Source organism: Pseudophryne corroboree, chromosome 2, assembly GCF_028390025.1.
Source record: "Pseudophryne corroboree isolate aPseCor3 chromosome 2, aPseCor3.hap2, whole genome shotgun sequence".
NCBI classification, from domain to species: domain Eukaryota; kingdom Metazoa; phylum Chordata; class Amphibia; order Anura; family Myobatrachidae; genus Pseudophryne; species Pseudophryne corroboree.
In genome coordinates this window covers 117,634,289-117,657,612 of record NC_086445.1, presented here as the reverse complement: position 1 = coordinate 117,657,612, position 23,324 = coordinate 117,634,289, and the positions used below count along the sequence as shown (strand labels likewise).

The 23,324-nt window shown below is 47.8% G+C and overlaps 1 protein-coding gene across 5 annotated transcripts in view; it reads left to right on the top strand.

The window, feature by feature from the left end:
• ZMYM2 (zinc finger MYM-type containing 2) overlaps window positions 1-23,324 on the top strand; it is a 234,337-nt gene that overhangs the window by 109,806 nt on the left and 101,207 nt on the right. For all 5 annotated transcript variants that reach the window (XM_063951650.1, XM_063951649.1, XM_063951651.1 and 2 more), the window contains exon 8: window positions 2,180-2,293. In XM_063951650.1, coding sequence (XP_063807720.1) covers window positions 2,180-2,293 — 114 coding nt within the window. The remainder of the gene's footprint in view (window positions 1-2,179; window positions 2,294-23,324) is intronic.

Below are 23,324 nucleotides of genomic sequence, written 5' to 3'. Positions count from 1 at the left end.
AAATTTGGAGGCGGACTTCCCAACCCGCCAAGACATTCACACGAGCGAGTGGGTCCTACACCTGGACGTCTTTTAGCTACTGGTCCTCTGCTGAGGCTTGCCGGACATCGGCACGATGGCGTCTTGGCAGAACCACAAGTTGCCGAGTACTGCTTACGCGCCTGGAGATTCCGAAGCTCTCCTTGTGAATTTTCCCCCCTCGTATAAATCTTCCCTCCAATGTCACTGATCCCGCTGGTTCTCCACAAGTTAAAGTTGGAGGGAGGCACTATGATCCTAGTGGTTCCATCGCCGCTCCACTGTGTCTTCCTCTATGGCCAGATCTTATATTTCAGGGCCCCTGTGCTTCCATTCAGATCTGGCCTGTACCGCTTTGATGGGTTGACTCTTGAGACATCTGTCCTGAGAGCTAAAGGGTTCTCATGGTCAGTCATTTGTGCCATACTCAATGCCCGGAACCAATCTTCTGCCATGATTTATTACCGGATTTGTAAGATCTATTTTGTCTGGTGCTCTGCTTGAGGCTCCAACAGCAGATCATTCTGGCTCTTGTGAGTTCTGCCTTGCAGACTGGTCTGGATTTAGGCCTCTGCCTTTCCTCGTTAAAAGTACATGTTTCAGCCTTAGTTCATCAGCAGATTGTTATGTTGCTTGATGTATGACCTGTTTTGCAGTGTGTCCTCCACGTACAACTGGAACTTAGCTTTGGTTCTTCAGCCTCTCGAGTTGTCCCTCTTTGGACACAGTAGACAACTGCTGGCTTACATGGAAAATAGTAATCTTTGTTATCACAACAACCTGTAGAGTGTCTGACTTGAGTGCCTTGTCGCTCACCTTTTCTTATTTTTCATTTAGACTGTGCTGTTCTTAGGACGCAATTAGGCTACCTACCTAAGAAAGTTTCTAGATTTCATATCAACCAGGAGATCGTGGTCCCGTCTTTCCAAGTACTGGATTCTTTGCTGAAGGAGGCCTCATTGGATGCCGTGTGGGCCCTCCGGATTTATGTGGACAGGACAAGACAAGAGATCTCCATAAAACAGATTCTCTTTGTCCTGTATGACTTTCACAAAGAGGGCTGGCTGGCCACTAAATAGACTTTGGCTAGATTTGATTACCCGCCAAACTTACTCTCCAGCAAACCTTCCTGCACCTGCCTTTGTGATGGACCATTCCACCAGGTCTGTGGGGACTTCTTGGCCAGTACGATGTGGCGTCTCTGCGGAGCAGCTTTGTAAAGCAGCCACGTGGCCCTCTGCCCATCCATTCATCAGTTTCCACTCCTTTGATGCCTTCACCTCAGTTTTTATGCTGCCTTTGGTCAATGGGTTCTAGCGCAGCTCAGGAGGAATCTGGGTCTACAGTGTCTAGGTCGACACCCATTGGTTGACAGTAGGTCGACACGAACAAGGTCGACATGCGTTTTTCACATTTTTTTCTTTCTTAATTTTTTTAACTTTTTCATACTTTATGATACATGTGGACTACTATTGGGAACGGTAACCTTGCCCGAAGCATGACGAGCAAAGCGAGCCTTGAGAGGGTACACAATGCACTAATTGGGGTTCCCGGCCACTTTACGAAGAAAACACCTAATAAACATTTAAAAAAACTCATGTCCACCTTTTTCGTGTCGACCAATAGTTGTCGACATAATGTGTCGACCAAGACACTGGCGGCTTTGAGTCCCATACCCGCTCAGGAGCATCCTCCCTTAGGGGGACAGCTTTAGAACCGTTCCAGTGTTATCCCTGTGTCCCTTATGGCTGAAGAAGATAAGGAGATTTAAGTTCTTACCTATTAAATCCTTTTCTTCTAATCTATAGGGTACACAGGGTGGCCACCCTTACACTCCTGGCTTGCAGGGGATTTGCACTGTTGCCAGTTCCCTTTTTCACATCCATTATTTGTTTTGAACTGTGTTAACTTAACTGGATGCCTGTGGCTGGTGGCAGTGTATTGGGGAGAGGAAGCCTGGGCTGCTGGAACAGAAATCTTAACTATTTGGTGCCCAGACTCCAGCTTTCCAGTCTATACCTAGTGTTATCCCTGTGTTCCACATGGGTTAGAAGTTATGGATTTAAAAGGTAAGAACCTAAATCTCATTTTTTTTTTTTTAATCAAAAAGTTCTTGTACTTTAATTAACTTTGGTCTTCCAACAAATTCTGTGTCTTTCAGACTCTCAGCATGCAGTCTTCTACAAATGGCCAGCATGTCAGTTGTGACATTCAGTTAAAATGCAATTACTGTAAAAATATGTTTTCATCTAAGCCAGTAACACTGGAGTGGGAGGTAAGACACTTATAAATACTGGAGTATAACTCCTACGTCATAGTTTAAGGGAAAGGTTTTAAATAAGTGTGTTTTCAGTGTAAGTCATATTTTACGTTCGGGTATCATATATCCTAGAGTATATGTGTATATAATAGAAGTTGCTTATTTGCTCCATAAGCATATAGATTTCTAATGCAGCCAGACGGGTTCTTTTATAAAGTGCTTTGGTGTGATGTCTGTCTTTCGTATGGGACTGTTCTTTTTAATATGTGTTTCCAGTGAATACAGGAAAAGTGACCTCTCAACTCTAAATACCAATCTTATTTACAAGAGTTTTACATCTATTGATCTTCTAATAAATATAACCATTGAAAAGCGGGATTTGTATACTTGCATGATTATTTGCTCCGATTCCATCAGCGACACTGGACCATCGAAGTATGGGTAGTGGTGTGTGTGGAACCCAGCATTAGGTCCCCCTCTTCTCTTACCTGGATCTATCATTTATTTCTTACAAATATTCCAAGACAACCAAAGAGTACAGGAAGACAGCAGAACAGAATGTAGTCCAAATACAGAACTGTATGTAAAACAAAAAACAAGAAAGGGTATAATGAAAGATCGTTGGGAAGGGGGGTTCAGTATCTCGCGTGGAATCAGGAGAAAATTATTTTACAGTAAGAAGAATCCTGATTTATTCTTTATCCATTGAGGTGCCTTGGAACGCTGGTATGTCCAAATGATGTCCCGAAGGAAGTGAGTGCTTTGTAATAGTTCATAACAACTTATGCCCAAAGATTACATATATATGTACAGGTGGCAAATATGTGCGTAGACAACTAAGTGGCTGCTCGCCACAGCTGCTTAGTGGAGGCACGATGTTTCACCACCCAGGAAGCTCCCACTCATCGACTAGAGTGAGCCTTTACACAGTCTTCAATAGGAACACCTGTTCCCATGCACGCCTGATTGATCACAGTAGTGATCAATGGACGATGGTCTGCTTGGAAGCCGACCATTCCCACGTGTGAAAGTCATACAAGAAATACAGATGAAAGTAGATACACAGCGCTTCCACTATATCCAATAATTGTCGTCTTCATTGACTGAACCATCAAGGCACATTGCTGGTACCACAGTCTACTGGTTGATGTGGAACTTGGAGATCACCGTTGGTTGGAACGTTGGCGTTGTTCTTACAAGTATTCTGTCTTCATGAAACGTCTGAAGTAGAAGTCTGGATTTACGAAAGTAACACAAGTTACCACTGGAAGAAGATGCACAGAACAGGGTGATGAACTTCAAGGATTATAGATGCAGTCCTGAATGGCAAATGTCTCTTGTACAGACTGCTGACCACAAAGAGAGAGAGAGAGAGACTAGTCCTTTAGAGATAATCTGATGTGTTGAGACCTGTTCCATTTCAAAAGGAGCTCATCTTGAACTCCCACGAATGGAAGAAGGCAAAATGTATTGCCTCAAAAGTGGCCACCATCTTGCTTAGGACTCTCATGCATACTGTAAGTGTGCCATCACTGAATGTCAGTTCAGGACAGAATCGACCATGGCCTGTAGAGAGAATTTTGTCCTAAGAGAGGAGCACCCTTTGGAGATGAGTGTCGAAGAGCATTTATCAAAAACACCATCCTCAAACTGGATTTTTTTGGATTGATAATCCAATTGAGTGGAACAGGATGCACCTGGATCCTGAGAGCCTTTGAAGAGGGAGTCTTGAAGAAGTCCATGTATGGAACTACAGTCACTCCCAAGGTTCTCAGGTAGATGGTCCTGACTGCCATTATCATAGCAAAAGTTTGGGGTTGTAGAAGAGTCGAAAGGATAGAACAATGAACCTGGAAATTGTGGTGCTATAAATTCCCCTTTTTCCATGCTGGCAACTGCCAACCTCAGTGACTCCATTTTGAACATCTCCCAACTTATAGAGAAATGTTTTAAGGATTTTAAATTTAGAATGGGTCAACAAGGAACAGGTTGGAGTAGAAACCTATCCCTCTCTGTTATGAAGGAACAGAAATTATCACCACTGAGGTTAATATGGCCTGAAGAGCTCCCTTAAGGACAAGTTGTTTTCACCACCTGCTGAAGGCCTGTAATAAAGAAATGCTGTGGAGGTCCAGAGTTTAGGATGAGGTTTACCAGGTCACAGTCTGTTTTTCAAGTGAGCCACTCCTCTCTCCAAAGGTTTGTTGACCCTGGTAGAGCAGAAATGAAAGGGGGTGGGGGTGGGGGGAGTAGAGAGTTGGGGGGAAGGGGGGGGGGGGTTTGGCAGGACCTATTCCTTTCTGCACTAGGAAGAGGATAAAATGAAACTGCTGTAAGAAACCTAGAATTTTTAATCCAGTTCTGCACATGCTTCACTCAGAAGATCTAGCCGAGAACGGAGACAATTTCCTGAATCCTTGATGTTTAGTACACGCTTTACTGTGCAAACCAAGGATTAATTTCTCTGTACATATCCTGGATCTTCCTCTGCAGGAGAAGATATAGCTGTGTCTGAATCCTCATGATAACCCCATTTGCCTGGGCAGAGAGATCTGATCTGGAATCTTCAGAATCTGGTGTTTGTCTGGTGAGTCCCAGACACGGTAACAGGATCGATCCAATATCCTATCGAGGGATGATGATGCAACAGACTCAAACCAGATCATGGGCCCGGCCCAGGAAGGCTTGTCCAACATTGGAGGTCAGGAACCCAGAGTTACAGAATTTGGAGGAAACTTTCGCACCTTGGAGGGGGGCTTTGTATCTGGGAAAACACTACTGTAGCTTCTGATAAGGTGGCAGTCCAGATCAGTGCATCCACAGCAGTAGGGTTGGCTGCAGGCAATCACTAATGCTGGCATTCTACTTCTTGATCTGTGCAGAGTTCTCATCAAGCCATTCTTGATGAAATTAAGTCTTACGTTTTCAACGGGAAAAGGATTTTGCTACAGGAGGAATCTGGATGAATTCCCCTTCCTAGACGTTTTATATCGAAATATTGATAGAAAGAAGTAATGATAGACAGTAATTTGATGTAGAGGAGGAGAAATGAGCAGAACAGGCCTGCATGCTCTGCTGACACAGTGACTTAGGTGAGAGAAATGTGACAGACTTTCTCATACGTCCTAGAGGATCCTGGGGTCGCATCAAGAACCATGGGGTATAGACTGGATCCGCAGGAGACATGGGCACTTTAAGACTTTCAAAGGGTGTGAACTGTCTCCTCCCTCTATGCCCCTACTCCAGACTCCAGTTTAGAATCTGTGCCCAGTGAGACTGGATGCACTCTGAGGAGCTCTACTGAGTTTCTCTGAAAAAGACTTATGTTAGGTTTTTTATTTTCAGGGAGTACTGCTGGCAACAGTCTCCCTGCTTCGTGGGACTTAGGGGAGAGAAGTAAGACCTACTTCTGTGAGTTTAAAGGCTCTGCTTCTTTGGCTACAAAACACCATTAGCTCCTGAGGGTCTGATCGCTAGGTACGCCTAGATGCTCGTTCCTAGAGCCCGCCGTCACCTACCTTGCAGAGCCAGAAGTCAGAAGACAGGTGAGTAGAAGAAGAAAAGAAGACTTCAGTAATGGCTTCTGAGGTACCGCAGCGCTCGCACGCTGCGCACCATGCTCCCACACACAGCGGCACTACAGGGTGCAGGGGGGGGGGGTGCCCTGGCAGCATATATGACCTCTATAAGTAACTGGCAAGAGCGGACATAGTGCCAGGGCACTGTCCAGACCCCTGCCAGTATAAAAATGTATTTGAAAAGAGCGGGTCTGAAGCGCGCCAATACAGGGGCGGAGCTTAGCCCTCACAGCACACAGCCCGGCGCCATTTTCTCTACACAAGGCTACAGAGACGCTGGTCCTTCCTCACACTGCTGCATCAGTATCGGGGTGAAAAACGGGGGGGGGGGGGCACAGTTATTTTTATGCATTATATGTTAATTATAAAAGCGCTGCAGGTCTGGGGCATTTTCAGTGGTGTTTCAGACCGGGATTGAGCGCTGGGGTGTGAGCTGGCAATAACTCCCTCTGTGTCCCTCTGACAGGCTTTACTGTGGGTCTGTTCCCTATAGGCCCAGTGTATCTGGGTGTGTTGGGTGCACTTGTGTCGGCATGTCTGAGGCGGAGTGCTCTTCCCAGGAGGAGACTATGTTAGGGACACACGGCTGTGGGAGTGACCCTGTCGGCACCGCGGACACCTGATTGGGTGAATGTTTTGGGTGCTTTGAATGCTAATGTGGCTCTGATAAATAAGAGATTGGATAAATCTGAGTCTCAGAACCAGGCATGGAAGAAATCCGTAGAGGATGTGTTGTTACAAGTCCAGACCCCCTCGGGGTCACAAAAACGATCACTTGCCCAGCTGGCAGACACGGATACCGACACGGACACTGACTCAAGTGTCGACTATTGTGATGCCAGATTAGATCCAAAACTGGCAAAGAGCATTCAGTACATGATTGTGGCAATAAAAGACGTATTACATATCACTGAGGACCCTACTGTTCCTGTTACTAAGGTCTGTATGTATAAAGGAAAGAAACCTGAGGTAACGTTGCCTCCCTCTCATGAACTGTACACGCTTTGTGAAAAGGTTTGGGAAAATCCTGACAAAGTTTCAGATTCCCAAAAGGATTTCTCTATCGTCCTAGTGGATGCTGGGGTTCCTGAAAGGACCATGGGGAATAGCGGCTCCGCAGGAGACAGGGCACAAAAAGTAAAGCTTTAGGATCAGGTGGTGTGCACTGGCTCCTCCCCCTATGACCCTCCTCCAAGCCTCAGTTAGATTTTTGTGCCCGGCCGAGAAGGGTGCAATCTAGGTGGCTCTCCTAAAGAGCTGCTTAGAAAAGTTTAGCTTAGGTTTTTTATTTTACAGTGAGTCCTGCTGGCAACAGGATCACTGCATCGAGGGACTTAGGGGAGAAGAAGTGAACTCACCTGCGTGCAGGATGGATTGGCTTCTTTGGCTACTGGACATTAGCTCCAGAGGGACGATCACAGGTACAGCCTGGATGGTCACCGGAGCCTCGCCGCCGGCCCCCTTGCAGATGCTGAAACAAGAAGAAGGTCCAGAATCGGCGGCATGAAGACTCCTCAGTCTTCTTAAGGTAGCGCACAGCACTGCAGCTGTGCGCCATTTCCTCTCAGCACACTTCACACGGCAGTCACTGAGGGTGCAGGGCGCTGGGAGGGGGGCGCCCTGGGAGGCAATGAAAACCTATTTCTCTAACGTCCTAGTGGATGCTGGGGACTCCGTCAGGACCATGGGGGATTAGCGGGCTCCGCAGGAGACAGGGCACATCTAAAAAGCTTTTTAGGTCACATGGTGTGTACTGGCTCCTCCCCCCATGACCCTCCTCCAAGCCTCAGTTAGGTTTTTGTGCCCGTCCGAGAAGGGTGCAAACTGGATGGCTCTCTTAAGGAGCTGTTTAGTAAAGTTTTTTTTTAGGTTTCTAATCAGTGATTCCTGCTGGCGACAGGATCACTGCAACGAGGGACTTAGGGGAGAGACTTGCAACTCACCTGCGTGCAGGAGGATTGAAGTTTTAGGCTACTGGACACTGAGCTCCAGAGGGAGTCGGAACACAGGTCAGCCTGGGGTTCGTCCCGGAGCCGCGCCGCCGATCCCCCTTACAGACGCTGAAGAAAGACGGCGGAACGGAGGTCCGGAAACAGGCGGCAGAAGACTTCACAGTCTTCAGAGAGGTAGCGCACAGCACTGCAGCTGTGCGCCATTGTTGCTACACGGCTCACTGACACGGTCACGGAGGGTGCAGGGCGCTGCTGGGGGCGCCCTGGGCAGCAATATAAATACCTATTTGGCAAATAAATACATCACATATAGCCATTAAGGCTATATGTATGTATTTAACCCAGGCCAGTTTTCCTAATAACCGGGAGAAAAGCCCGCCGTGAAAGGGGCGGAGCTTATTCTCCTCAGCACTCAGCGCCATTTTCCTGACCAGCTCCGCTGGTGAGGAAGGCTCCCACTCTCCCCTGCACTACAGAAACAGGGTTAAAGAGAAGGGGGGCATAAATTGGCGATATAATTATATATTAAGAGCCCATATATAGAAACAACACCTTCTAGGGTTGTTATATACATTATGGCGCTTTTGGTGTGTGCTGGCAAACTCTCCCTCTGTCTCCCCAAAGGGCTAGTGGGTCCTGTCCTCTATCAGAGCATTCCCTGTATGTGTGTGCTGTAGGTCGGTACGTGTGTGTCGACATGTATGAGGAAAATGTTGGTGAGGAGACGGAGAAAATTGCCTGTAATGGTGATGTCACTCTCTAGGGAGTCGACACCAGAATGGATGGCTTACTTATGGAATTACGTGATAATGTCAACACGCTGCAAGCCGGTTGACGACATGAGACAGCCGGCGGACAAATTAGTATCGGTCCAGGCGTCTCAGACACCGTCAGGGGCTTGTAAAAACGCCCATTTACCTCAGTCGGTCGACAGACACTGACACGGACACTGACCCCAGTGTCGACGGTGAAGAAACAAACGTATTTTTCCTTTAGGGAGACAAGTTACATGTTAAGGGCAATGAAGGAGGTGTTACGTATTTCTGATACCACAAGTACCACAAATAAGGGTATTTTGTAGGGTGGGAATAAACTACTTGTAGTTTTGCCTGAATCAGATAAATTAAATGAAGTGTGTGATGATACGTGGGGTTCCTCCGACAGAAAGTTATGGGCGGTATACCCTTTTTCCCGCCAGTAGTAAGGGCGAGTTGGAAAACACACCTTAGGGTGGACAAGGCGCTCACACGCTTATAAAAAACATGGCGTTACCGTTTCCAGATACGGCCGCCCTCAAGGAGCCAGCTGATAGGAAGCTGGAAAATATCATAACCGTATATACACACATACTGGTGTTATACTACGACCAGCAATCGCCTCAGCCTGGATGTGCAGCGCTGAGGGGGCTTGGTCGGATTTCCTGACTGAAAATTTTGATACCCTTGACAGGGACAGGATTTTATTGTCTATAGAGCATTTTAAGGATGCATTTCTATATATGTGTGATGCGCAGAGGCATATTTGCATTCTGGCATCAAGAGTAAATGTGATGTACATATCTGCCAGACGAAGACACGACAGTGGTCAGGTGAGGCAGATTCCAGACGGCATATGGAAGTATTGCCGTATAAAGGGGCGGTCCATTGGACGTGGTGGCCATGGCAACAGCTGAAAAATCCACCTTTTGTTACCCCGAGTCACATATTGGCAGAAAAGGACACAGTCTTTTCAGTCTCAGTCCTTTCGTCCCCATACGGGCAGACGGGCGAAGGCCAGTCATATCTGCCCAGGGGGAGAGGAAAGGGAAGAAGACTGCAGCAAGCAGCTCATTCCCAGGAACAGAAGCTCCTCACGGCTTCTGCCAAGTCCGCAGCATAACGCTGGGGCCGTACAAGCGGACTCGGGTGCGGTAGGGGGTCATCTCAAGAGTTTCAGCAACACTCGCAAGGGAACTCCGGGATCCTACATGTAATATCCCAGGTGTACATTGGAAATTCGAGACGTCTCCCCCTCACACAATTCACAGGCTGTATTCCCAGCAGGTGATAATCAAAGTACCCTTCTTACAACAAGGAAGGGGGTAGTATTCCACACTATATTGTGGTACTGAAGCCAACCGGCTCGGTGAGATCTGAAATATTTGAACACTTACATACAAGCGTTCAAATCAAGATGGAGTCACTCGGAGCAGTGATAGCGAACCAGGAAGAAGTGGACGATATGATGTCACTGGATATCAGGGACGTTTACCTACAGGTCCAAATTTGCCCTTCTCACCAAGGGTACTTCAGGTTCCTGGTACAGAACTGTCACTATCAGTTCAGACGCTGCCGTTTGGATTGTCCACGGCGCCCCGGGTCTTTACCAAGGTAATGGCCGGAATGAGGATTTTTCTTAAAAGAAACATGGACGCTTTCCTGATAAGGGCAAGGTCCAGAGAACAGTTGGAGGTCGGAGTAGCACTATCTTAAGTAGTTCTACGACAGCACGAGTGGATTCTAAATATTCCAAAATCGCAGCTTTTTCCGACGACACGTCTACTGTTCCTAGGGAAGATTCTGGACACAGTCCAGAAAAACGTGTTTCTCCCAGTGGAGAAAACCAGGGAGTTATCCGAGCTAATCGGGATCCTCCTAAAACCAGGAAAAGTGTCAGTGCATCATTGCACAAGAGTCCTGGTAAAAATGGTGGCTTATTACGAAGCAATTCCATTCGGCAGATTTCCCGCAAGAACTCTTCAGTGGGATCTGCTGGACAAATGGTCCGGATCGCATCCTCAGATGCATCAGCGGAAAAGGGTGTCTCTCCTGTGGTGATTACAGAGTGCTCATCTTCTAGAGGGCCGCAGATTCGGCATTCAGGATTGGATGCCGGTGACCACGGAGGCCAGCCTGAGAGGCTGGGGAACAGTCACACAGGGAAAAAATTTCCAGGGAAGTGTGATTAAGTCTGGAGAATTCTCTCCGCATAAATAAGCTTAGAGCAAATTTATAATGCTCTAACCTTAGCTAGACCTCTGCTTCAAGGTCAGCCGGTATTGATCCAGTGGGATAACATCACGGCAGTCGCCCACGTAAACAGACGGGCGGCACAAGAAGCAGGAGGGCAGTGAAAACTGCAAGGATTTTTCGCTAGGCGGAAAATCATGTGATAGCACTGTCAGCAGTGTTCTTTCCGGGAGTGGACGACTGGGAAGCAGACTTCCTCAGCAGGCATGACCTCCACCCGGGAGAGTGGAAACTTCATAGGGAAGTTTTTCAACATGATTGTGGACCGTTGGCAAAGACCAAAGGTGGACATGATGGCGTCCCGCCCGAACAAAAAACGGGACAGGTATTCCGCCAGGTCATGAGACCTTCAGGCGATAGCTGTGGATGTTCTGGTAACACCGTGGGTGTACCAGTCTGTGTATGTGTTCCCTCCTCTGTTTCTCATAACCAGGGTATTGAGAATTATAAGACATAGAGGAGTATGAACTATACTAGTGGCTCCGGATTGGCCAAGAGGGACTTGGTACCCGGAACTTCAAGAAATGCTCACAGAGGACTAAGGGCCTGGGGAGCTAAGAAGGGACTTGATTCAGCAAGTACCATGTCTATTCCAAGACTTACTGCGGCTGCGTTTGACGGCATGGCGGTTGAATGCCGGATCCTGAGGGGAAAAGGCATTCCATAAGAGGTCATACCTACCTTGGTCAAAGCCAGGAAGGAGGTGACCGCACAACGTCATCACCACATGTGGTGAAAATATGTTGCGTGGGTGAGGCCAGGAAGGCTCCACGACGGAAATTCAACTAGGTCGATTTCTACACTTCCTGAAAACAGGAGTGTTTTGGACCTCAAATTGGGGTTCATTAACATTTAAATTTCGGCCCTGTAGATTTTCTTCCAGAAAGAATTGACTTCAGTTCCTGAAGTCCAGATTGTAAAGGATGTATTGCATATACAGCTTTTTTGTGCCCCTAGGGGCACTGTGAGATCTCAACATAGTGTTGGGATTTCTTAAAATCATATTGGTTTGAACCGCTCAAATCTGTGGATTTAAAATATCTCACATGGAAAGTGACCATGCTGTTGACAAATATCTCACATGGGAAGTGACCATGTTGTTAGCCCTGGCCTCGGCCAGGCGATTGTCAGAATGGGCGGCTTTGTCTTACAAAAGCCCATATTAAAATTTTCCATTTGAACAGGACAGAACTGGGACTCGTCTCCAGTTTCTTCATAAAGGGGTGTCAGCGTTTTCACCTGAAACAACCTCTTGTGGTGCCTGCGGCTACTAGGGACTTGGAGGACTCCAAGTTACTAGACGTGGTCAGGGCCCTAAAAATATATATATATATATATATAGTTAGGACGGCTGGAGTCAGAAAGTCTGACTTGCTGTTTATACTGTATACACCCAACAAGCTGGGTGCTCATGCTTCTTAGCAGTCTATTGCACGCTGGATTTTTAGTACAATTCAGCTTGCACATTCTGTGGCAGGCCTGCCACAGACGAAATATGTAGATGCCCATTCCACAAGGAAGGTGGGCTCATCCTGGGCGGCTGCCCGAGGAGTCTCGGCATTACAACTTTGCCGAGCAGCTACGTGGTCAGGGGAGAACACGTTTGTAAAATTTTACAAATTTTGATACTCTGGCTAAGGAGGACCTGGAGTTCTCTCATTCGGTGCTGCAGAGTCATCCGCACTCTCCCGCCCGTTTGGGAGCTTTGGTATAATCCCCATGGTCCCGACGGAGTCCCCAGCATCCACTAGGACGTTAGAGAAAATAAGAATTTACTTACCGATAATTCTATTTCTCGTAGTCCGTAGTGGATGCTGGGCGCCCATCCCAAGTGCGGATTGTCTGCAATGCTTGTACATAGTTATTGTTACAAAAATCGGGTTATTACTATTGTTGTGAGTCATCTTTTCGGAGGCTACTTCGTTTTGTTATCATACTGTTAACTGGGTTCAGATCACAAGTTGTACGGTGTGATTGGTGTGGCTGGTATGAGTCTTACCCGGGATTCAAGATCCTTCCTTATTGTGTACGCTCGTCCGGGCACAGTACCTAGCTGAGGCTTGGAGGAGGGTCATGGGGGGAGGAGCCAGTACACACCATGTGACCTAAAAAGCTTTTTAGATGTGCCCTGTCTCCTGCGGAGCCCGCTAATCCCCCATGGTCCTGACGGAGTCCCCAGCATCCACTACGGACTACGAGAAATAGAATTATCGGTAAGTAAATTCTTATTTTTTGGCTAAAAATACCTCACATATAGCCTCCGGGGGCTATATGGAGATATTTAACCCCTGCCAGAATCCGTTAAGAGCGGGAGACGAGGCCGCCGAAAAAGGGGCGGGGCCTATCTCCTCAGCACACAGCGCCATTTTCCCTCACAGAAAGGCTGGAGGGAAGGCTCCCAGGCTCTCCCCTGCACTGCACTACAGAAACAGGGTTAAAACAGAGAGGGGGGGCACTAATTTGGCGTTAGAAATATATAAAAAAAATGCTATAAGGGAAAACACTTATATAAGGTTGTCCCTATATAATTATAGCGTTTTTGGTGTGTGCTGGCAAACTCTCCCTCTGTCTCTCCAAAGGACTAGTAGGTCCTGTCCTCTATCAGAGCATTCCCTGTGTGTGTGCTGTGTCGGTACGTGTGTGTCGACATGTATGAGGACGATGTTGGTGAGGAGGCGGAGCAATTGCCTGTAATGGTGATGTCACTCTCTAGGGAGTCGACACCGGAATGGATGGCTTATTTAGGGAATTACGTGATAATGTCAACACGCGGCAAGGTCGGTTGACGACATGAGACGGCCGACAAACAATTAGTACCGGTCCAGACGTCTCAAAAACACCGTCAGGGGTTTTAAAACGCCCGTTTACGTTAGTCGGTCGACACAGACACAGACAGGGACACTGAATCCAGTGTCGACGGTGAATAAACAAACGTATTCCTTATTAGGGCCACACGTTAAGGGCAATGAAGGAGGTGTTACATATTTCTGATACTACAAGTACCACAAAAGAGGGTATTATGTGGGATGTGAAAAAACTACCGTAGTTTTTCCTGAATCAGATAAATTAAATGAAGTGTGTGATGATGCGTGGGCTCCCCCCGATAGAAAATATGGGCGGTATACCCTTTCCCGCCAGAAGTTAGGGCGCGTTGGGAAACACCCCTTAGGGTGGATAAGGCGCTCACACGCTTATCAGAACAAGTGGCGGTACCGTCTATAGATAGGGCCGTCCTCAAGGAGCCAGCTGACAGGAGGCTGGAAAATATCATAAAAAGTATATACACACATACTGGTGTTATACTGCGACCAGCAATCGCCTCAGCCTGGATGTGCAGAGCTGGGGTGGCTTGGTCGGATTCCCTGACTAAAAATATTGATACCCTTGACAGGGACAGTATTTTATTGACTATAGAGCATTTAAAGGATGCATTTCTATATATGCGAGATGCACAGAGGGATATTTGCACTCTGGCATCAAGAGTAAGTGCGATGTCCATATCTGCCAGAAGATGTTTATGGACACGACAGGGGTCAGGTGATGCAGATTCCAAACGGCACAAAGGTGTATTGCCGTATAAAGGAAGAGGAGTTATTTGGGGTCGGTCCATCGGACCTGGTGGCCACGGCAACTGCTGGAAAATCCACCGTTTTTTACCCTAAGTCACATCTCTGCAGAAAAAGATACCGTCTTTTCAGCTTCAGTCCTTTCGTCCCTATAAGAGTCATATCTGCCCAGGGATAGAGGAAAGGGAAGAAGACTGCAGCAGGCAGCCCATTCCCAGGAACAGAAGCGTTCCACCGCTTCTGACAAGCTCTCAGCATGACGCTGAGACCGTACAGGACCCCTGGATCCTACAAGTAGTATCCCAGGGGTACAGATTGGAATGTCGAGACGTTTCCCCTGCGCAGGCTCCTGAAGTCTGCTTTACCAAGGTCTCCCTCCGACAAGGAGGCAGTATGGGAAACAATTCACGAGCTGTATTCCCAGCAGGTGATAATTAAATTACCCCTCCTACAACAAGAAAAGGGGTATTATTCCACACTATATTGTGGTACTGAAGCCAGAAGGCTAGGTGAGACCTATTCTAAATCTAAAAAAATTTGAACACTTACAAAGGTTCAAATCAAGATGGAGTCACTCAGAGCAGTGATAACGAACCGGGAAGAAGGGGACTATATGGTGTCCCGAGACATCAGGGATGCTTACCTCCATGTCCCAAATTTGCCCTTATCACTAAGGGTACCTCAGGTTCGTGGTACAGAACTGTCACTATCCGTTTCAGACGCTGCCGTTTGGATTGTCCACGGCACCCCGGGTCTTTACCAAGGTAATGGCCGAAATGATGGTTCTTCTTCGAAGAAAAGGCGTCTTAATTATCCCTTACTTGGACGATCTCCTGATAAGGGCAAAGTCCAGGGAACAGTTGGAGGTCGGAGTAGCACTATCTCGGATACTGTTACAACAGCAGGGGTGGATTCTAAATATTCCAAAATCGCAGCTGATCCCGACAACAAGTCTCCTGTGCTTAGGGATGATTCTGGACACAGTCCAGAAAAAGGTGTTTCTCCCGGAAGAGAAAGCCAGGGAGTTATCCGAGCTAGTCAGGAACCTCCTAAAATCAGTGCATCATTGCACAAGGGCCATGGTAAAAAAAATGGTGACTTCCTTCGAAGCAATTCCAGTCGGCAGATTTCATGCAAGAACTTTTCAGTGGGATCTGCTGGACAAATGGTCCGGATCGCATCTTCAGATGCATCAGCGGATAACCCTATATCCAAGGACAAGGGTGTCTCTCCTGTGGTGGTTACAGAGTGCTCATCTTCTAGAGGGCCGCAGATTCGGCATTCAGTTTTGGATGTTGGTGACCACGGAGGCCAGCCCGAGAGGCTGGGGAGCAGTCACACAAGGAAAAAATTTCCAGGGAGTGTGATCAAGTCTGGAGACTTTTTTCTCCACATAAATATAGCTAAGGGTAAATTTATAATGCTCTAAGCTTAGCAAGACCTCTGCTTCAAGGTCAGCCGGTATTGATCCAGTGGGATAAAACATCACGGCAGTCGCCCACGTAAATAGACAGGGCGGCACAAGAAGCAGGAGGGCAGTGGCAAAAACTGCAAGGACTTTTCGCTGGGCGGAAAATCATGTGATAGCACTGTCAGCAGTGTTTCATTCCGGGAATGGAAACTGGGAAGCAGACTTCCTCAGTAGGCACGACCTCCACCCGGCAGAGTGGGAACTTCATGGGGAAGTTTTCCACATGATTGTAAACCGTTGGGAATTACCAAAGGTGGACATGATGGCGTCCCGTCTGAACAAAAAACGGGACAGGTATTGCGCCAGGTTAAGAGACCCTCAGGCAATAGCTGTGGACGTTCTGGTAACACCGTGGGTGTACCAGTCGGTGTATGTGTTCCATCCTCTGCTTTTCATACCTAAGGTACTGAGACTTATAAGACGTAGAGGAGTAAGAACTATACTCATGGCTCCGGATTGGCCAAGAAGGACTTGGTACCCGGAACTTCAAGAGATGCTCACAGAGGACTTATGGCCTCTGCCGCTAAGAAGGGACTTGTTTCAGCAAGTACCATGTCTGTTCCAAGACTTACCGCAGCTGCGTTTGACGGCATGGCGGTGGAACGCCGGATCCTAAGGGAAAAGGCATTCAGGAAGAGGTCATTCCTACCCTGGTCAAAGCCAGAAAGGAGGTGACCGCACAACATTATCACCACATGTGGCGAAAATATGTTGCGTGGTGTGAGGCCAGGAAGGCCCCACGAAGAAATTTCAACTCGGTCGATTCCTGCATTTCCTGCAAACAGGAGTGTCTATGGGCCTCAAATTGGGGTCCATTAAGGTTCAAATTTCGGCCCTGTCGATTTTTCTTCCAGAAAGAATTGGCTTCAGTTCCTGAAGTCCAGAAGTTTGTCAAGGGAGTATTGCATATACAACCCCCTTTTGTGCCTCCAGTGGCACTGTGGGATCTCAACGTAGTTCTGGGATTCCTCAAAACACATTGGTTTAAAACCAGTCAAATCTGTTGATTTGAAGCATCTCACATGAAAAGTGAACATGCTCTTGGACCTCGCCTGGACCAGGCGAGTGTCAAATTGGTGGTTTTTTTCTCAAAAAAGCCCATATCTGTTTGTCCATTCGGACAGGGCAGAGCTGCGGACTCGTCCCCAGTTCTCTCCCTAAGGTGGTGTCAGTGTTTCACCTGAACCAGCTTATTGTGGTGTCTTGCGCCTACTAGGGACTTGGAGGACTCCAAGTTGCTAGATGTGGTCAGGGCCCTGAAAATATAGGTTCCAGGACGGCTGGAGTCAGGAAAACTGACTTGCGGTTATCCTGTATGCACCCAACAAACTGGGTGCTCTTGCTTCTAAGCAGACTTTTGCTAGTTGGATGTGTAATACAATTCAGCTTGCACATTCTGTGGCAGGCCTGCCACAGCCAAAATATGTAAATGCCCATTCCACAAGGAAGGTGGGCTCATCTTGGGCGGCTGCCCGAGGGGTCTCGGCTTTACAACTTTGCCGAGCGGCTATTTAGTCAGGGGCAAACACGTTTGTAAAATCCTACAAATTTGATAACCTGGCTAAGGAGGACCTGGAGTTCTCTCATTCGGTGCTGCAGAGTCATCCGCACTCTCCCGCCCGTTTGGGAGCTTTGGTATAATCCCCATGGTCCTTTCAGGAACCCCAGCATCCACTAGGACGATAGAGAAAATAAGAATTTACTTACCGATAATTCTATTTCTCGGAGTCCGTAGTGGATGCTGGGCGCCCATCCCAAGTGCGGATTATCTGCAATACTTGTACATAGTTACAAAAATCGGGTTATTATTGTTGTGAGCCATCTGTCAGAGGCTCCGCTGTTATCATACTGTTAACTGGGTTCAGATCACAGGTTGTACAGTGTGATTGGTGTGGCTGGTATGAGTCTTACCCGGGATTCATAAATCCTTCCTTATTGTGTACGCTCGTCCGGGCACAGTATCCTAACTGAGGCTTGGAGGAGGGTCATAGGGGGAGGAGCCAGTGCACACCACCTGATCCTAAAGCTTTACTTTTTGTGCCCTGTCTCCTGCGGAGCCGCTATTCCCCATGGTCCTTTCAGGAACCCCAGCATCCACTACGGACTCCGAGAAATAGAATTATCGGTAAGTAAATTCTTATTTACAGTGGCGTATCAGTTTCCCTCTGGGGATAGGGAAAAATGGGAGTCACCCCCCATTGTGGACAAAGCTCTATCACGGCTGTCCAAAAAGGTGGCTCTTCCGTCCCCTGACACGGCAGCCCTAAAGGATCCTGCGGATCGTAGGCAGGAAAATACATTGAAATCCATGGGAACGCTACTCAGACCAGCCATTGCATCTGCGTGGGTGAGTAGCGCTATCGAAAAATGGGCAGATAACTTGTCATCTGAAATAGATACCCTGGATAGGGATAGCATTCTTTTGACACTAGGTTATATCAGGGATGCTGCAGTCTTCCTAAAGGAAACTACGAGGGATATTGGCCTCTTGGGATCAAGGGCCAATGCCATGACAGTCTCGGCTAGGAGAGCATTGTGGATTCATCAATGGAATGCTGATGCTGACTCTAAGAAAGCTATGGAGTCTCTACCGTATAAATGTGGTGTATTGTTTGGTGACTGCCTCGCTGATTTGGTATCTACGGCTACCGCGGGTAAGTAATCATTTTTACCTTATGTGCCTGCACCACAAAATAAAGCACACCACTATCAGATGCAGTCCTTTCGGCCCAATAAATACAGAAAAGGCCGAGGGTCTTCCTTCCTTGCTACTAGAGGAAAGGGAAAAGGTAAACGATCATTGGCCGTGGCCGGTTCCCAGGAGCAGAAGTCCTCCCTGGCTTCTGCCAAATCCACCGCATGACGCTGGGGCTCCTCTGCGGGAGTCAGCACCGGTGGGGGCACGTCTCAAGCTCTTCAGTCAGTTCTGGGCTCGTTCGGCCCTGGACCCATGTGTTTTAGAAGTAGTGTCCCAGGGGTACAAACTGGAGTTTCAAGACGTTCCCCCTCACCAATTTTTCAAATCGGCCTTACCAGCTTCTCTTCCGGACAGGGAGGTGGTATGCGCTGCAATGCAAAAATTGTGTCACTATCAAGTCATTGTCAGGGTTTCCCCGTCGCAACAGGGAGAAGGCTTTTATTCGAGCCTGTTCGTGGTACCGAAGCCAGACGGCTCAGTCAGACCAATCCTGAACCTCAAATCCCTAAATTTCTACCTAAGAGAATTCAAATTCAAGATGGAATCTCTCCGGGCAGTGATCTCCAGTCTGGAGGAGGGGGATTTTATGGTGTCGGTAGACATAAAGGATGCCTACTTACATGTTCCGATTTATCCTCCACATCAGGCTTACCTGAGGTTTGCAGTTCAGGATTGTCATTACCAATTTCAGACGTTGGCGTTTGGTCTGTCCACGGCTCCCGAGGATTTTCACCAAAGTAATGGACGAAATAATGTTTCTCCTGCGCAAGCAAGGAGTCACAATTATCCCGTACTTGGTCGATCTCCTGATAAAGGCGAGGTCCAGGGACAAATTACTGCAGAACATTACGCTCTCCCTGACCATTCTGCAGCAACATGGTTGGCTCCTAAACTTGCCGAAATCACAGTTTGTTCCGACGAGACGACTGTCGTTTTTGGTAATGATTCTGGACACAGAATTACAGAGTTTTTCTTCCAGTGGAAAAGGCTCTGGAAATTCAGAACCTGGTCAAACAAATTCTGAAACCAGCAAAAGTATCGAACCATCAATGCACTCGGTTGCTGGGGAAGATGATGGCGGCCTACGAGGCCATTCAGTTTGACAGATTCCATGCCAGAGTGTTTCAGTGGGACCTGTTAGACAAGTGGTCCGGGTTCCATCTGCACTTGCACCGAAGGATAATCCTGTCTTCCAAGACCAGAATCTCACTCCTGTGGTGGCTGCACAGCTCTCCCCTCCTAGAGGGACGCAGGTTTGGGATGCGGGACTGGATCTTAGTGACCACGGATGCGAGTCTCCGAGGATGTGGAGCAATCACACAGGGGGAAAGCTTCCAGGGAAGATGGTCAAGCCAGGAAATTTGTCACCACATAAACGTTCTGTAGTTAAGGGCCATTTACAACGGCCTTCGGCAAGCGGAACATCTTCTTCGCAATCAGCCCGTCTTGATTCAGTCGGACAACATAACAGCAGTAACGTACATAAACCGCCAGGGCGGAACAAAGAGCAGAGCGGCAATTGCAGAGGCCACAAAGGTTCTCCGCTGCGCTCTGTCAGCAGTCTTCATTCCAGGAGTGACAACTGGGAAGCAGACTTCCTCAGCAGACACGATCTCCATCCAGGAGACTGGGGTCTTTATCAAGAGGTCTTTGCAGAAGTGAAAAGTCTTTGGGGAATTCCTCAAATAGACATGATGGCGTCTCGCCTCAACAAGAAACTTCAGAGATATTGTTCCAGGTCGAGAGACCCTCAAGCAATAGCAGTGGACGCCCTAGTGACACCGTGGGTGTTTCAGTCGGTGTATGTGTTTCCTCTGCTTCCACTCGTTCCAAAAGTAATAAAGATCATAAGTAGAACAAATGTTCAAGCGATCCTCATTGTTCCAGACTGGCCAAGGAGGGCTTGGTATCCAGATCTTCAGGAATTACTTATAGAAGATCCCTGGCCTCTTCCTCTGAGGGCGGATCTGTTACAGCAGGGGCCGTGCGTGTTCCAAGACTTACCGCGACTTCGTTTGACTGCTTGGCGGTTGAAAGCCGGATCCTAGCCCGAAAGGGTATTCCCAAGGAAGTCAATCCCCACTCTTATTCAGGCCAGGAAAGGAGTAACGTCTAAAAATTACTACCGTATTTGGAAAAAATACGTGTCTTGGTGTGAATCCAGGAAGGCTCCTATGGAAGAATTTCAGTAAGGACGTTTTCTCCGTTTTCTACAAGCTGGTGTGGATGCGGGCCTAAAGTTGGGCTCAATTAAAGTACAAATTTCAGTCTTATCGGTTTTCTTCCAAAAACAATTGGCCTCCCTTCAAGAAGTTCAGACTTTTGTGAAAGGCGTGTGTTGCACATCCAACCTCCCTTTGTGCCCCCGGTGGCACAGTGGGATCTTAACGTGGTGTTGCAATTCCTTCAATCTCATTGGTTTGAACCTTTACAGAAGGTAGAGTTGAAATTCCTCACTTGGAAAGTGGTCATGCTGTTGTCCTTGGCATCCGCAAGGCGGGTGTCTGAATTAGCGGCCTTGTCTCACAAAAGCCCTTATTTGATCTTCCATGAAGATAGAGCAGAGTTGAGGACTCGTCAGCAATTTCTGCCGAAAGTGGTTTCGTTGTTCCACTTAAACCAACCAATTGTGGTGCCAGTGGCTACTGACGCCTTGCTGGAATCGAAGTTTCTCGATGTAGTCAGAGCTTTGAATATTTATGTCGCCAGAACGGCTCAGTTTAGGAAAACAGAGGCTCTGTTTGTCCTGTATGCTCACAACTTCCAAGCAGGCTATTGCACGCTGGATCTGTCATACGATTCAGCATGCTCATTCTACGGCTGGATTGCCGTTACCGAAATCTGTGAAGGCCCATTCTACCAGAAAGATGGGCTCATCCTGGGCGGCTGCCCGGCGGTCTCTGCATTACAACTTTGCTGAGCGGCTACTTGGTCAGGTTCAGACACCTTTGCGGAGTTCTACAAGTTTGATACCCTGGCTGATGAGGACCTCATGTTTGGTCAATCGGTGCTGCAGTCATCCGTACTCTCCCGCCCGTTCTAACGCTTTGGTAAAACCCCATGGTTCTTGATGTGACCCCAGCATCCTCTAGGACGTATGAGAAAATAGGATTTTAATACCTACCGGTAAATCCTTTTCTCTTAGTCCGTAGAGGATGCTGGGCGCCCGTCCCAATGCGTACTGTATCTGCAGTTTTTTGTTACGTTTCAACACGGGATGCGGTCAAGATGCTGCCGGCCGGAATCCCGGCGGTCGAAATACCGACGCCGGAATCCCGACGGTCGAAATACCGACGCCGGAATCCCGACCGCCACAATCCTGACATATTCTCCCTCCGTGGGTGTCCACGACACCCATAGAGGGAGAATATAATAGTGTGCCGAGCATAGCGAGGCACCGTGCCCGCAGCGTGGCGAGCGAAGCGAGCCCGCAAGGGGCTGCGTTCTGCTCACCACCCCTGTCGGGATTGTGTGGTCGGGATTCCGGCGTCGGTATTTCGACCGCCGGGATTCCGACCGGCGGCATTTAGTACTGATCCCTTCAACACATGTTGTGTTACGTTTTTAGTCAGCCTGTTGCCGACGTTGTTCATGCCGTTGACTTGCGTTATGTTGAATGCCATGTTGTTCGGCGTGCTTGAGGTGTGAGCTGGTATGTATCTCACCTTAGTTTAACAATAAATCCTATTTCTCGAAATGTCCGTCTCCCTGGGCACGGTTACTTAACCTGGAGTCTGCAGGAGGGGCATAGAGGGAAGAGCCAGTTCACACCCTTTGAAAGTCTTAAAGTGCCCATGTCTTATGCGGATCCCGTCTATACCCCATAGTTCTTGATGTGACCCCAGCATCCTCTACGGACTAAGAGAAAAGGATTTACCGGTAGGTATTAAAATCCTATTTTTCTGAGGTAAAAAGTGAGGGCAGGGATATCTCTCCCAGCCCTAATACCTAAACATCCCAAATGACGGGGTGCCAGTGGTCAGCAGCATCCCAACCATCAGAATCCCGATAACCCCCAGAAAGTACCCTTTCTCCCCTGCCCCCTACGCTAATTCTCCCTTGTGGAGTACCTAACCTTAACCCTCGCTGCCTAAACCTAACTTGATGTTTAACCCTGACCTCCCCTTCCCGGTACCTAACCATAACTTTCCCTTCCCTGCACCTTAATCCCCTTCTAATGCCTAAACCTGTTCCCCTGACAGGATGCGAGCGTGTCACGCTATTAACAACGATCGGGATTCCGAGTAGCTGTATTTTGACGCTGAGATCCCAATCCCCGTTGGGATTTTGATGCCGGTCTTATGCTGTCATTCGGGATTCTGCCGGCGGCATTTTAACTGTGACACCATACATAATGTAGAAGGCAGATTACAAAAGGTTGTATTGACAAATGCTGGAAGATGCATTTACTAGCCTCACTTTGGTTGTTGCCTTTGAATCCGTTTGTACAATGTTGCCAGTGCAGCTTTGGACAGTGACCAGTGACATTCGACAATCTGTGACAATGACAGTCGATCATTTGCTCCCGAAAATAGATTTAAACAGTTTGACTGACTGACAGATTTTGGCCATTATCCAGTGTTTGGGAGCAAATGGTCAATTGTCATTTGCTCCCTTACATTACCAGATTTTCATTCCAACCAGTCAGATTGGACAGCTGGTCTGCCAGATAATTGTATAGTGCATGCCCAGCTTTAGTAGCATCGAAAGGGTCTGTTGTGCTCAATTTTTAAAGCATTAGGGCAGCTTAGTTCTATTATACTTATTTATATA